At 46.1% G+C, this 15,721-nt stretch overlaps 1 protein-coding gene across 1 annotated transcript; it reads left to right on the top strand.

Annotated features, from left to right (window-relative positions):
• Positions 1–7,746: 7,746 nt before the first annotated feature.
• Positions 7,747–13,386, top strand: RRM2 (ribonucleotide reductase regulatory subunit M2). The gene is made up of 10 exons (XM_048299683.1): positions 7,747–7,928; positions 8,005–8,082; positions 8,589–8,723; positions 8,850–8,966; positions 9,467–9,600; positions 10,294–10,388; positions 11,192–11,325; positions 11,712–11,816; positions 11,948–12,061; positions 12,456–13,386. The coding sequence occupies exons 1-10, from the start codon at positions 7,800–7,802 to the stop codon at positions 12,606–12,608; spliced, it is 1,194 nt and encodes a 397-aa protein (XP_048155640.1). The 5' UTR covers positions 7,747–7,799; the 3' UTR covers positions 12,609–13,386.
• The last annotated feature ends 2,335 nt before the right edge of the window (positions 13,387–15,721 follow it).

Genomic DNA, 15,721 nt, shown 5'->3' with positions numbered 1-15,721 from the left:
AGGAGCTCTGGTCTCTTCTACTCCTGCTCCCCACCTTGTGTGTGTCTGGTCTGCTAATCTGTGTGAAGTCTCGCTCCCCTTCAGGCAGTGCCCAGAGAATGCAAAAAAGAATTGTGCCTTTGTTGGACTAGCTTACAAAGTCCAAACAGTGCAGATCCTCTGCACCCTCTCTCCTCTCCCCTGTGCAGCCTTGCTGTTCTGAGCTCTGTGCCTGTGCTCATTACCTTTGCAGCTGAGGATCCATGAGCTCTGCAGAGAGGAGATGATAGGACAGCAGCTGCGTAGCAGTCTCATCCCTTTTCTGGACAGGGACCTTAGGAAACACTTCATGCCCAGGTTATCATGTGCCTGTGTTCCCCCTGTGTGGAGCTGGAGACATCAGGTCTCATGGTAAGGGATGTGCAGCTGGGGTGTCAGGGCTGCGGCCAGGGAAGGGATGTGTCATGCATGGGGTACTTGTTGCTTTCCAAAGCTGCTTTGAGCTGGGATCTGTGCTGAGCTGGGACAACTGGGCTCTGATCTGGGGCAGTTGAGGAAAATCAGAATGGAAGTGGCTGAGGAAAGCTGGTACTGAAAGCTCAGACATGAGCTTCAGGGCCAAGGTGGGGAGGGAGCAGGATCCCAGTGGAAAGAGAGTGCAAATTTCCTTGTCCTGAGCAATTCATGTGGCAGCACTGGAGAAAAGGGGATAAATGGGAACTTAAAGCTAACATGAAAAAATAAAGAAGAGATGAGGACAGTCACAGGGAAGGCAGCTATTGTAGAAAATTGTATATAGATATGTAGTTCTGCAACGCAGTGTAGGCAAAGAATGGTCATATAATGCCTTGCTGTCTCCATCGGTGATTGATCTAGGATGGTTACAAAATGGAAGCTTTCCCAGTTCCTGCTAGGAAGGAAACACCAGTAGTAATTCAGCTGCAGAAATGTATCTGTTAAAAAATAAAATAATGCCTCTTTTTCCCCAAGGGCTGGTGTGGGAAAGGAGGAGGGAGTGGATCTGTTTAAGGGTTTTAAAAGGAAGGGAGCATGGAAAATGCTATATCCTTTAAAGGAATTATTTGTGTCTCAGCTTCACTGAAAATGCTAGAGGTCACTGAAGCCCCAAGAGGGAGATGTGGCAATATGTGGTGGAGCAGGTAAGGTAGGGCTCTGTTGGTAAGAGACGTGTTGTCTCCTGTTTTATAGTGGGGTTTTTTTCCTGCTGGAGTTACATGAGACCAGTGTTTTGCTGCAACAAAATATCAGTGATTGATTTATTTATTGATGTATTCAGTGTTAAAACTTTATCTTGAAGATTCTTTTTTTTCCCCTTTATTTAGCTGTGTGTGCCAACAGGCATAGCTGGGGAGAAGCTCCTGCTGTGCCCTTGAGCTTGCTGTGCAATGAAAGAACATCTTGATGGATGCCAGACAAAAGGACTAATAAAACAATATATCCTAATTCTTTTATGCTCAGCAAAACTTGACAGTAACTGCTGACTAAAATATAATGTGCCTGAATAAAACTGTCATGTGAAATCTTGAAATCATTACTGGGAACTGAGGAATCTGCCATGGGAATTGAGGAATCTGCCATGTGCCCAGGATAGCTGTTCGATGCATCATTACCCCTGGTGGGAAATACCTTCTCTCTGAACCTCATGTTCTGGTGACTGTTCAAAGCTGTAAGATCTTATGCCTTTTTTCCCCACTGGCTGATTACAGCCATGCTTGGTTGGGGTGGTTACCTGGCTGTTCCCCAGCTCGCTCTCACAGCAGTGAACAGGACAGCTTCCTCCAGCATCTTGCTCCAGGGCAGGTTTGTAATCCTCTGGTGTGCCCCGGAGCTGTTTTCTGAACGGCTCCCACATTGTCAACACCCTTTCCACCCTTTGCTGATGGGACTGGGCACACTGGGTTTGGTTTGAGATAATGACAATGCATTTAGACATCCAGACAACTCATTGGACGGCTTGACTCAGTTGCCTAAATATGGATATTTGTGCCATTTGAGAGGCTCTGGGGGGCATAGATGTGTGGCTGGCAGGGGTGGCACAGGAGATCTGAAAGGCCCCAAGGGCTCAGTGAGGTCAGACAGGATGCTTCAGAATGTCTCAAGTACCCTCAGTGCCTGCACACCCCACCCATGAGCAGACACCTGCCTTTGCGTGGCTGCATCTCGAGCTGAGCCCTGCTGGTGCTGCCCCATGGATCCTGTCTCACACGATGCAGGAGGGAAGCAGTCATGCCCCCGATGCCAATGGAGCAGAGGATCTGGTTTGCTCCCTTGACCATGGGTTAGCCTGGGAAGCTGCTGATGGAGCTGCTGTGAATCATCACCCAGGAGCCCCTCTCTGCAGGGCCAGTCCAGCATTTAATAAATGTGATCTTCAGTTTTCTTCCCTAGTGCATGATCCTGCATTTGCATTCATTAATACCAAGGACAGGTTACTTTTACACACATTCACTACCCACCACATCTACCACATAAAACTTTGCAGGCACCTCAGGACATGAGCTGGTAATGACATGCCCCTACAGTGACTTTTTAAAATCTATCAGTTAGCCAGTTTTAATCCTCTCAGCATCATAAAGCAGTGAATCAAATGCACCCTTAAAAGCAAGGGATTTTTTTTTTTATCAGCCTGACTGTACTGCCAAAAGGATAATGGATGACAATCTTTGTTTTTGTCACCCATTACACCCCTTTACATTCCCATGCAGGCCTCTGTCTCATTTAATATCAGACCTGCATCAATTTATCTAACTGTGGTTATCCCTTTGAATGCAAGTGCAACATAAACCAAATTTTATGTGTTTTCATGGTCCCCTAAGTGCTGTGGGCACCTGCCTCTCTCTAGTTTTCTAATTTCCATCTTCTCTCTTTTTTTCCCCTGGTTACAATTCCCAGGGTTAATTACTGCATTCATATATAGGCATATTCCTAACTCATCTTTCACTTCCTTGAATGTATTTGGGATCTTTTCTACTGCTGCCAGTTTGTGCACAGGGACTGACCAGGTAAACAGTCCATTGCACCTTCTCCTATCACCATGAGGTCACTGCTAGACCCTACAATAAAATTGCCATGGCAGAACAATAGGACAGAGTATGGAAGGAGCTGGCTTTTCCCAGTCCCTTCTTTTGCAAAATTATAATTGAATCCTGACAAATACTGAACCTTTTCATGCTCTGCAGGGAAGTGTCTGGCAGATGCCACCAGAAAAACGTGGAATGATAAGTCTCCCTGTTTTCTCTGCACTGCTGGATGAGTGCAAATGTCATGGGCATCCGGAGCAGAAAAGGGCTAAAATGTGTGTCCCAAAGGTGGGAGGCAGCATCCTTTCTCAGGCTTTTCATGACAATCTTGACCAGGTGGTTTCTTAGGATAGAAATACCCACATACACCAGGAAGTCTGGTAGTAGGAGGTATCCACTTTGTTGAAGACAATCTGCATTTTCCAGGGGGGGAAAAAAAGTCTTTGCTGGGGAAGAGAAGGTCATTGGAAGAAGATAGAGCAGGGATGGGTAATACATAGGAGTTCCCCACAGGTGAGTAAGGTTTGGGTGATAACCAAACTGCCCACTGCTGACCCAGTTAAGAAAAATTATTTGAAGTCCTGCCTTTGTCTTGTCAGTTATTGACTTTCATGATTTGAGGCTGGTTTTCTTTGGAACCATTTGGAAGTACAGGGGGGCTCCTGGCTGCCTTGCTAAGATGGCAAGGTTGTCTTCTGGACCAAGAGGGAAAGGGTGGCTCAGACCACTGCGTGTGTATGGTAGCAATGAGATGTCCCAGAAATGCTGCTGTGCAGTAGCCCTGCTCAACATAATCAACACAGCCTGCCCAGAAATGAGGGACCTGGGGCTGCATCCTCCAACAGACAGTTTTGGATGAGTAAGTGCTGAGGAATGTAACCCTCAGGAAAGTTCACTGCCCTGTGGTAACTGACAGGCTGCTAGAGCGGGACTTGTAGTTGTCCATGTGTGGCAAGAGATCAGCCACTGTCTCCATGACCAGAGCACAGGAACTGAGACAAAACCTGCTTGAGGCAAGTGAGTGGTGGGCCAAAAGGCTGGAGCCATTGCCTTCTGCTGCTGCAGGAAACAAGGAGGTGGTGCTACCAGCCAGGAAAAGTGACTACCTTCTTGAACATAGGTATGAATGCAGTGTTGGGCCTTGCTATTCCAGCTCCACAGCGTGCTCAGAGATCCTGAGGAAGGCATCAGAATCAGTGCTGCTCTTGTGTATTACTGACTGCCGATGGCCAGCAAGTGCAGCTACTTGGAAAGCTTAATTTTTCCAGCTCTTGAAAGCCTTTTAATGCTGCATCATCTACCTGGCACTTGTGGGACTATGTCTGCAGCACTGTGCCCATGAACAGCAAAGAAACAACATGTCCAATTATACCATTAAAACACCATATGTGGTCATATATTATCTGCAGACTTTGTCCTGAGAGTTGTAAATGTTGAGTAAGGACCTTGAATAGGCAAGAACTATGGTTTTAAAAAAATTCAAGACACTGGGGATGTTAACCCTGTGAGGACTTTGCTTTCCAACAGCTTGTTATCTTCAAAGAGGCTGATTGTCAGGTAAGCAGGTGGCTAATGATGGTGCTACAAATGAATGGGCTGCATTGGCAAACGTGATACCCAGCCAGAATCATGCTATTGAAGACTTGTTTTGTTCTGCTCTAGATTTCTCAGTGAAACAACCTGTTGAAGTGCCTTGGCCCTGCAGTTAAGTTTTTTGCAGTTGTAAATCCTGGAGTTAGTGGAGGGTGACCACCTCTAAACAGGTAGACAGCTATTGGGGGAAATCATTCAAATTTTTGAAGTTTTGGTCTGAGTCCTTATGGTTCAGATCAGTTCTGGAGGAGTGTGGAACATTCTTCTCTTCAGCACAGCTGGGTGAGGAAATGCTGAGGCCTACCTCCAAACCTGCTGGAGAAAGTGGAGGCCATTGAGAACACCACCTACCATCTTGGAGGTGTTGGCTGATGGCCTCACCTGCTCACCTACCCTGCCTCAGCTTATATTTAGAGTTCTTAGGTTCCTTTGTGTTGCACCTGGAACTCAGACCAAAGCAGGGGCCCTCGAGCATGGTGCTCTATACAAATATCAACCTTTCCAGACTGAGCAGTGGGTTAAGATTTCAGGATGGATGAATGTGGCTGCTTGAGACCATGCAAACAAATCAGGAGAAAACCATTAGCAAACACTGAGTCCTCAGCTAGTGATGAGTCAGTTCTCCTCACTGACTTTCATCAGACCAGTTGCCGCAGTGGTGGGAGGCAGTCAGCAACCTGTCTATCTGTTCTGTAGGCAATCTGCGTTAGAATGTAAGAAAACCAATCCTCTGAGTAAGGAGAGCCCTGTCCTGAGCGTTACCAGCAGGTCAGTGAGCTGAGAGCCATGGCAGTAGCCATCCTGAGGAATCAGACGTGTGATGGGGATGTGAGGCCTGGGGGCTGTAAGCTGTGTCTGGTGAGATGGGGCTTTGCCATGCTGGCACTGAGTGTGCCACAACAGCACTGGCTGGGACAGAGGCTGTTGCTGAGCTCCACATGCAGCTGATGGGACTGTCAGGGCCTGGGTGGAGCTGGGTGCTGGGACCCCAGCGTGGGGGCCTGGGGGGCACCAGTTCGAACAGGGTGGTTACACAACACCCCACGCCTGCCTCACCCAGATGCCCCAGGCTGCTCTTACTTCCACCATTCTGAGTGTCTGGATTCCTGCAAACAAAGAAAGCAAGAAACCAGTACAAGTCTGGGGCTGGTTTTTTTTAAACACACAGTACTCAGAACTAGTGGCCAGAAGCCATAAGGGCAGAGCATTCTTTCACGCACCCAAAGAGAGGGCAGGAGCTAGCTGACATCCCTGGTGTGATGATGAGCACTTCAGAGCAAGGCAACAGCCCCCCATCCCAGCTCTGCCAAAGAAGCTGCTGTGAAAATGCCCATCCCAAAATGCAGTTGCATCAGGGAGAAGGATGTACACGAAGGAGGAACAAATGCAGTTGGGTTAAACTGCTGTAATTGGAAAATTCAGCATGGACACTCATTTCTAAATACCATGTCGTGGCAGCTCCAGCAGCACAGAGTTGCAACACACTTCCTCACAGACTCTCTCTGTGCTCTCCCTGGCGCTTTTCTCTCCTTACAGAGCCATCATCCTCAGGACAGGGCTTTGATGTCCTGCCATGGGCTTCTGAGAACAGGAGCTGGACTGCAGAGATAGCACAGCTGTTGCATTGTGACAGACCTTGGCCCAGGGCTTGTGGTGGCTTTGGGGTTCTTTATTGGGGTGGGAGGGTAAATGAGTTTGGGTGGGATGGGGAGGGTGCTGCTCTAGCTCTCTGCCAACTATCCCAGCAGCTGTAGAGGTGGCAGGAGATAATAGGGTGTTACATGGACACTTGTAAGCCTTTTGAGAGATGCCTGGTACTCCTGCCTCTGGGACCAGCTTCCTGGGACAGAGTAGGAGTGTGTTTGTGCTTGTCCAGGCTGCCTACTAGGATGGGGTTTTGTGGTGCTCCCTCTCCTGGGATGGAGGTGTATATTTAAGTTTGTATATTGGGATGAATATTTAGCACAGAAAATCGCACAGAACATCTGGGTGGGTGTCTGCACCAGTCTGATGTCCTAAACAGGACCAAGAAAAAACACAGGCCTAATGTCTCTGTTGGCCATTTCTGATAACATCCCAGCTGGGGAGAGCTCAGAGCTAAATTTGTGACTTTGAAACTGACCTGCTAAAATGAATAATCGATTTGAATTTACAGTGTCAGAGGTGGTGATGGAGGGGAGTACTTTTGTTTTTCTTCCAAATCCAGTAAATTTAACATAGTACCATTATATAGTTGTGCTACTCTCCTGCTCTACCTGCCTCTTCTCCAGCCAAGCATAATGCAGTGCTGGGCCATGTAACTCATTGTCCCTGAGAACACGCTCAGGTGACAGGGACCAGTCCAGGCCATTCTGCATCCTGTGTGACTGAAGAGCGTCCAAGTCTCATGGAGCTCCTGGTTTCATTAAAACTGCTTAACAGAAAACATTTTAGCTGGCAGAAGCAGTTCCCTTGTGGAGCTGGATGAGAACGATATTGCAATTTAATTAATAAAAAATAAATGCTGACTTAAAAAAATTATGGATATTCACCTCTTCTTCATACATGTGTTCTTCTTTTATTGTGCTATTTCTTTAAAACACGTGAAACTGGGTGGCACACAGAGCCAGTTTCTTCAGGAAGCCAATTTCTGCCTCCAAATACAGGAATGTGGAATCTCTATCCAAATTCAGAGATCAGTGTTGAAAGTGAAAATGAATGGGTAAGCAGGAGGGACCAGAAAAGGGGGAAATCCAGGCAAAGTGGCATTTCCAGATCTGTACCCCAAGCCCAGGCTACGTTCTCATATCCAGAAAAGAGTTTTGGACTTTTCCATCGCAGCCGAATCTTTCCCAAACAGGCGCAAGATGCAGGTCCCGCGCTCGGGCCTCTCCGCGCAGGAGCGGCGCGGGACCCGCCGCGCTCTCCCGCCTTCTCCGCGCGCCGCTGGCGCCAAAGCGAGGGGCGGGGCTCTCCCTCCGCCGCCGCCGCCGCCACAACGGGAGGCGGGGCCCCGCCCGCGGCGGCAGCCAATGGGAGCGCGGGGGCGGGCGGCGCTGGGCGTGGCGAGGGCTGTGAGTGGCCGGCCGGCCGTTCTGGCGCCAACTTCGAAGGGGATATAAAGGGCCGGCGCGGGACTTCTCATTTCCTGCCGCTCGCCCCGCCGCTGCCGCTCGCTCTGCTGCTGCCGCCGCTGCTGCTTCAACCATGCTGTCCGCCCGCGTCCCGCTCGCTGTGCGCCACGACCAGCCCCGGGTTTCGCCCAAGAAGAGCCAGTCTCCTATGAAGAGCTTGTCGCCCATGAAGGGTCTGGCGCTGAGCGACAAGGAGAACACGGTGAGCGCCCGCCCGCCCTCCCACCCCCCGCCCGGCAGCGCTGCAGCGCGCTCACCTTGCCCCTCTCTCCCCGCAGCCCCCCACGCTCAGCAGCGCCCGTGTCCTGGCCAGTAAGACAGCCCGTAAGATCTTCCAGGAGGGCAACGAGAATCCGGTGAGTGCAGAACCCCCGGGCACCGAGCCCGCCCTTGTCCTGTTCCCCGGAGGCTCCGGCAATCTCTGCTCCGCTCTTCTCTCCTCATCGGTGGTCTCTCTTTTCTGCCCCCGACCGAGCCCGCTGGTCCCCTCCGGGCACTGCATCACAACCCCCTCGCTCCAGCCCCTCTCCTTTATTGGGGGGCGGGGGGGGGGGGGGGGAGGGGGGGGTGGTGTGTGTCTCTCCATCCTCCCGGGCCCTTCCCCCTCGGGGGGTGGTCTTTCCATCCTCCCGGGCCCTTCTCCCTCGGGGGGTGGTCTTTCCATTCTCCCGGGCTCTTCTCCCTCAGGGGGGGGGTCTCTCCGCCCTGCCCAGTCCCTCTTCCTCGGGGAGGAGTTTCCGTCCTCCCGGCCCCACTCCCTTTCGGGGGTCTGCCCGAGCTGCCGCCCCTCAGTTTCCCTCCAAAGGCCGGCACCGCCTCAGCCGCCCCGAGCCCAGCCCGAGCCCCTCTCCCGCCATTCCAGGTGCCGCGGGGCGTGGAGGAGGAGGAGCCGCTGCTGCGGGAGAACCCCCGCCGGTTCGTCATCTTCCCCATCCAGTACCACGACATCTGGCAGATGTACAAGAAGGCCGAGGCCTCCTTCTGGACGGCGGAGGAGGTGAGGGGTGGGCGGCCACGGCCGCTCCTGCCCGCAGCTCTGGGGCGGTGCCCGGGGCGGCCCCGGTGCTCAGGGACGGGCCTCCCACCGGAGCGCCCGTTTCTTATTTGTCCTGCAATGTTTTAGGTGGACCTTTCCAAAGACCTCCAGCACTGGGAGTCCCTGAAGCCTGAGGAGAAGTACTTCATTTCTCATGTCCTTGCCTTCTTTGCTGCCAGCGATGGCATTGTCAACGAAAACTTAGTGAGTGTGTAGAAAATCCCGACAGAAATACCACTTTGGGCAGATAACTCACATGTTTGACATGCTTGCTGTGGCTGATCCAGCTGGTTTGCTGGATGATGGAATGTTACAGCATTACAACATGTAGTGCTGTCCTGTGTTAATTACCAAATTGGGGTCGGTTTTGTAATCCCCAAATTTGCCCAATCCCCATGGGACACTGAGTGCTGCTGTACAGTAACATTTGAATGTTTCAGAGCCCATGTTCTGCTTCTACCCTCTATGCTCTTCTCCCTAATGGGGGATAAGTAAAACTAAGAAGTTTTCCCATTTCCCATGGGACCAAAGAAAACCTCACGACTTGAAACTCTGAGGGCCTACAGCTTTGCATATTGCTGTTAGTAATCCACATGTCTGGAATTAATCTGAAGATGATTTTGTGGGCTGATCAATAACTGGTCTATATGGCATTAATCCCTCTAACCTACAAAAACTTGCAAATGCTTATTTGTTTCCTCTAGGTGGAGCGGTTCAGTCAAGAAGTACAAATCACAGAAGCTCGTTGTTTCTATGGCTTCCAGATTGCCATGGAAAATATACATTCAGAAATGTACAGTCTTCTTATTGACACCTACATTAAGGATTCTAAAGAGAGGTTTGTATTGTTTGATGATGAAAAGTTCAGAACTCAGTAAATATTCAGAACTTAACTAATGCATGTCTCTTATTCTCTGACTTTCAGACTAATTTTAGGATGTAAATTAGACTTATATAAAATGCCACTGCTGCTTAAGAGCAGTTTAACTTCACAATATCTTTTTTCCTCTGAGGTGTAAGACCTTGCTTATATTAAGAGTGAAACTGAAATCATTCAGTACTGAAATAAAGGAATTACACAATGTAGAAGATGGAGCAGTCAAATAAGGGGAATATATTAAGTTTTACACTGAGTTTTACTGCTACTTAGAAAGCTTGCTGTGTCATTTTGACTCTGAGATGCTAAATTCCAGCAAGAGCTGCTTACATGAGAGGTCTGGTGCCTTCATACTGTAAAGTGGAGCCTGGTTAATCTGTAGTTTTGAAAGCCTTGTTCAACGACCACACTTGGTGAAACAGTTTTCCCCTTTCTATTGTCATGGGAATTCATGTGAACTGGGTGTTGATGTGGTGGGTAGGTGAAGAAAAGGTAGTTGGTTGGAACAAATAGAGCTAGGTTGGTGCCAGGTGAGCGGGGGAAGGAGAATTACCGGCATGAAGGTGCAGAGCATGCTTAAGTGATCAAGACTGTTTATGGCAGTGAATCCTTGTTGTGCTGAGATCTGATCCTAATGAGTTTTATTTTTCTCAGGGAATTTCTTTTCAATGCTATTGAAACGTTACCATGTGTTAAAAAGAAGGCAGACTGGGCCATGTGCTGGATTGGGGACAAGAAAGCAACATATGGTGAGTAGAGCTAAGCTATTGGAAGCAAAGTGAAATTCCTTCCCTAAAGATGGAAGGAACCACCATTTCTCCAGACTTCACAGTTAACAGGGATTATTGCTGTCACAGAGTACATGCTCTCCAGTATAAGACACTGCTATAATCCTGAACATGAAGAAAATAGTTTTCATCTTCAAATGAGCTACTGACAGGAAATCTTTGTAAGATTGCTGACGTTGTGAATAATGTCATGTGGCAATCATCATATGCCTGACTATATGATCAAACTGTAAATTGCTGCCACATGTCAGGACATGTTACAGCCATCTTTAGCCATCAAACATGTCTGGTTGGAGGCTGTAGCTCCTCTGCCCTGGTGATGCCTCATGTCTTGCTTCAAAGGTGAGATGATGAGATAGTACAGATTATTTCACTAGTATTGAAGCATTTTTCATGGCCAAAGATTAGCAGACACTGACTTAAATCAGCTGCCAAAATGGCTGCTCTTTTTAGTGAGCTATCTGAAAAAGGATAATGTTGGGGGTTGACCCACGGGGAAGGAGCCTTGGCTTCAGCTACTTAGTAGCTATAGCTAGTCTGATTAGTTCCTACTTCCTCTCATGTTTGTTTTGTTTAATGATCAGAAATCTTTAATAAGTTATAAGTACAGGCCATAGTCCTTAAAACTTATTAGGCAAAAAACACTTAGGCAAAAACAACTTCATTTGCTTTGCAGGATGCAGTTCACTGGTCTATTTGCAATTTCTGTGTATCCATCCTGCTAAGCTTTCTGGGTAACGTTACTATCAATCTTCTCTCAACAGGAGAACGTGTAGTAGCCTTTGCAGCTGTGGAAGGAATCTTCTTTTCTGGCTCCTTTGCATCAATTTTTTGGCTGAAGAAAAGAGGATTAATGCCTGGACTCACTTTTTCTAATGAACTCATCAGTAGAGATGAGGTATGAGTCAAATTCTAGCAGTTAAGATGGTAATGTGCCACAGTAGCTTAAAGTAATGATACTCAATTGGAGCCTATATTTTAAAACAGGAGTATATTTAGAAACAGGCAGACTATAAAGCTCACCAAAGTGTGTAAACATGTGTCATTGTGGATCTTGCAGAAGTGTATGAATGAACTTAGCATTTTACTTTTCTAAAGTAGCTGGAGGGTTCTCACCAATGCTCACAGCTGCTGTGCCTCGCACTGGCAGAACTTGCTTGTGATGCCTTCTGGTGAGGCAGAAAGTTGTCTGTAGGGAACAGTAATGTGGCAAAGGTGATGCCACTTACTCTGTGCTCTTCTAAATCAGTGTTCCTGAAATAATTTTCTGAAACTTCTTTCTAGGGTTTGCACTGTGATTTTGCCTGCCTCATGTTCAAGCACTTGATACACAAACCATCAGAGGAGAGAGTAAAGGAAATCATCATGAATGCTGTTCTCATAGAACAGGTAACTGTCTGCCCCTTGTTTAGGAACTTCATTGCAATCAAACAAAGCTGGGGAGCTGTTGGGCATAAAATTAACCTAGATGATAGAGAGTGAATACCAGTTTCTGTACATAAAATGCTTGTTATCTGCAGGAATTCTTGACGGAGGCGCTGCCTGTAAAGCTGATTGGCATGAACTGCACTTTAATGAAACAGTACATTGAGTTTGTGGCAGACCGGCTTATGTTGGAACTGGGATTTAACAAGGTAAGGCTCTAATACACTGAATATTTCATGGGGGAAAGATAATGTTAAATTTAATTTCCTTCAGAAATCCAAATCCTAAATTGGCTGCAGCAATATTGTTTTAACTTGTAAAATGATTTAGCAGTAGATGCTGCTACATCCTGTTTGAAGACCCACAGAAGAAAAGCCAAAAGGATGCTATGGAAAAAGCTATATTAGTAGTTGTGCTTGTGTTTACTGCACCTAAAAGAAGACAGGAACAAATAGAATAAAGGCTTGGGGCAGAGATTTTTTGTTCACTACATAGTCAGCCTGCTGATGCTGCCATTAGACTCCTTCCAACTGATCTCTAATGCTCTTGCATACTCAAAATGTGAGCACCTGCAGTGACTGTAGAATTGCCTGTGTATTTCAGATATACAAAGCAGAGAATCCTTTTGACTTCATGGAAAACATCTCTCTGGAAGGCAAGACAAATTTCTTTGAGAAGCGAGTAGGTGAATATCAGAGGATGGGAGTCATGTCGAAGCCCACAGACAACTCTTTCACCCTGGATGCGGAATTTTAAGTGACCTGGGACCATGTGTGTTAATGTGCATCCTGCCCTGTTTACAGGGAAACACTCAATGTGCTGAGTCACAGTGTGACTCGGTTCCTGTACTGAAATCCCACTCTTGTAAAGTGTGGTGATATTGGTGTACTTTAGAGGGCTGGTGTAGCTCCAGCAGTAAAAACCCTTTTTAATTAGACTTGGCCAATGGTGTTAATGCATAGAATGCTTAGGTGTATCTTAACAGTACATGCTACTCCACTCCACGAAAGATACAGGTACTTCCTTCTGCAAGATGGGAGGTTGTGGGCACTGACCCCTGGCTTCTGTTCTCACCATAAACAGGAACAGCTGAGAAATTCCAGTTGTAAATTTGTTGAATAGCCTGTAGAAAACTCTGGAGGCAACTGCATGATGACCTCACTGCTTTCTTAGCAGGTTTTAAGTTTACCATTTTTACTGTTTTAAGTTTGTACATAAACCTGGCACTTTAATGTTTAAAATAAACAACTGTCTTGTAATATTCAACAATAGTAAAATGCATGTCAAAATCTTTTGCAGCCTAACCTTTTACGACTTGTACTTCTTTCTGGGTATGTAATTTAAAAATGGTGCTGTGAATTAAACTATTTGTCTTGAAATATATTAAAGAACAGGAAGAAACTTGGTATGGAAGGTAAGGAACTAAATTGGGTATTCTGGGTACTGAAAAATAAGATGCAGCTGGCTTCTGGACTTGATTGCTTTTTCTTTATTACCTGGGAACAGTATTTCATGTAATAAAGAGCTGGTTGGACTCTGTTGTGCTGGTTTCAGTGCTCCAATGGCAAAGCTGTGTGCTGATTTCTGTTTAAATCACAGTTTTTCTGAGGACATGCAAGTTCTTCAGGAAATAGCTGCTTACTCGTGGTTGGTAGATGTCTAGTGAAATTGTTGTGCTTAGCTCTGACTTTCAGATGGACTGCACTAAACAGATGATGTTTCAGGGTAAATTCAGCTAATTCAGAGGGGGGCAGTATTCTGAGCTTCTGCATCATGCAGTTAAGTCTTGGTTTTAATACATAACAGTAGTGAAAACAATGCATACACTACAACATGGTTATTCTACACTAAACAGAGCAGTAAAAATGACTATGCTTTATGTAACTGGTGTAAGGTGTTTGGTCTGTGAAGGAGCCTGGAAATGATCTGCAGTGAGGTGAAATGACAGTGGGATAGACTGAAAATGGCTACTGCCTTGCTGTACAAAAGGAGTTTATCCATGATACAGGCTAACATCCAACAAGGACTGTTCCTGCAAGCCTGTCTTTCTTCAAGCATATTTAAAGTGAATAAGCTTTATAGAACTCAAAACCTCTTCCTTCATAGGAAGGAACACTGAAGTTTGCTTCTTGCTGCTCAAGCACTCCCTCTCTTAAAGCACAGTATTTTTGGTGCTTCTTTGAGAGATGCTGTCTGGGTGTACAATTACCTGACTTGCTGGTCTTTCTTTGCTCCTTTGCTCTTGATTGCATGGGAGATGGTATGTGACTGCTCTTCCCCTGAGTCTGAAGCTAGCAGGATACACAAGGCTATCCTAGGGAGAAAACCCTGATAAATAATTAAAAAATCCTAACCCCAAAGTCGAATTCAAGGTGGAGGACTGTTAGCTGACATCTCTAATAAAGGCCTTGCAGCACTGATGCTGGTAACAGGTCAGTGATTGCAGCGGCCTGAGAAGAATGTATTAGGAACTGGAATAGGGATGTGCTAAATTGGACAACCAGACATGTTATTTTGAAGCACTGAAATGTAATGCTTGTTTCTGCCTAAATACCAGCATTTCCTTCTCAGCAAATTGGGCTTTGTGCTTTTTCTTGGCTTCTCTTAGCAGTCAAATCTTTGATCAAATTAAGTGATAAAAGCATCAGAACTCAGTGTTAAGGCTGTGTTGTTTAGAGCACAAAGGAGACAGTAATAAAATACTGAGATTAGTTTGGACCAAAGTATGATTTAGCAGCATTTAATTTATATTCAAATGTGTTAATTTATATATTTAGGTGATGTAGAAAAAGAGTAAAACTTCTGATCTTTGAGTATGGTCTGCCTGTATTATAGCTATCTCTTCTCATTTGATTCTTGGTATGTGCCAAGGATCAATGTGCAAACAATTAGGGCAGAAAGATTTAATCTGTCTGCAATCCTGGGAAATAGGAACTGGAACTAGGACTGCTAGGAATGGATATGATGGCCAAGTAATCAGTTATAATGGGAGGTAGGAAGAATGTCCCTTTTAGCCAAGCATCGCTCTTATGGGGTAATAGATACTGTAGTTGTGCACGCATTAGAGATAGATTAGATAGGAATTAGAAGTCATTCCACAAGAGAACAAGGCTTGCTGTGGCTGCTATTAATCTTATTGGTGCTACTGATGTCTAAATGCCTCAGTTTTGGTATATGTGCCTGCTGTAATGCAAGTCGATTTTTCCTGTACAGTCTGGAGAAAAGCTGTGCATCTGATCCCACCTATTTTAATTCTCTCTTCTCACAAGGATTGAAATGTCCTGCTGTTGCTTAGTTTGAACAGATGATGTCCAAGCCTAGATGAAACACTTGTTTACTGAAAATGGATTACTTTCGAATTTGACTGCGATACCAGTTGTTTGGACACTTGATCCTCTTAAGAATTGAGGAGATAAGTATTTTATTTCTTTCAAAAAAAATAAACTAATACTCCCCAAAATAAATTTCAATGAAAATTTAAATGGCCCGTTGGAATATTTTTTGAAATGGAGTTTGGAGAAACAGGAGAGATTTGAAGTGATGAAAGTGCAGATGTTTTTATTCATGTGTGAATCAGAATGGCTGTCTGGTAGGCTGTCTGCACTTGCCACAGAAAAGTGGAAAGTGATTAGGCTAGTAGAGGAAAAAACACCAAGGGATAAGTAAAACTGGATATATTTGATGATGCAACACTCTAATGTTGGTGGTAAATTTATGTGTAACTGATCCCTAGCTATCCCCTGTGTTTCTTTATTGCTGTTAAAATTAATGGCTTTTAATAGCAGCAGATAAAATGGGAGAAGAGTAACCTCAAGCGTGGTTTCTCTTGTTACATTTTTTACTGTATTTTGTTAAAAAAGCCAAACACA

The sequence above is a fragment of the Corvus hawaiiensis genome, chromosome 3, assembly GCF_020740725.1.
Source record: "Corvus hawaiiensis isolate bCorHaw1 chromosome 3, bCorHaw1.pri.cur, whole genome shotgun sequence".
NCBI classification, from domain to species: domain Eukaryota; kingdom Metazoa; phylum Chordata; class Aves; order Passeriformes; family Corvidae; genus Corvus; species Corvus hawaiiensis.
The sequence above is the reverse complement of the archived record's forward strand: the minus strand, read 5'-3'. Positions and strand labels throughout refer to the sequence as shown.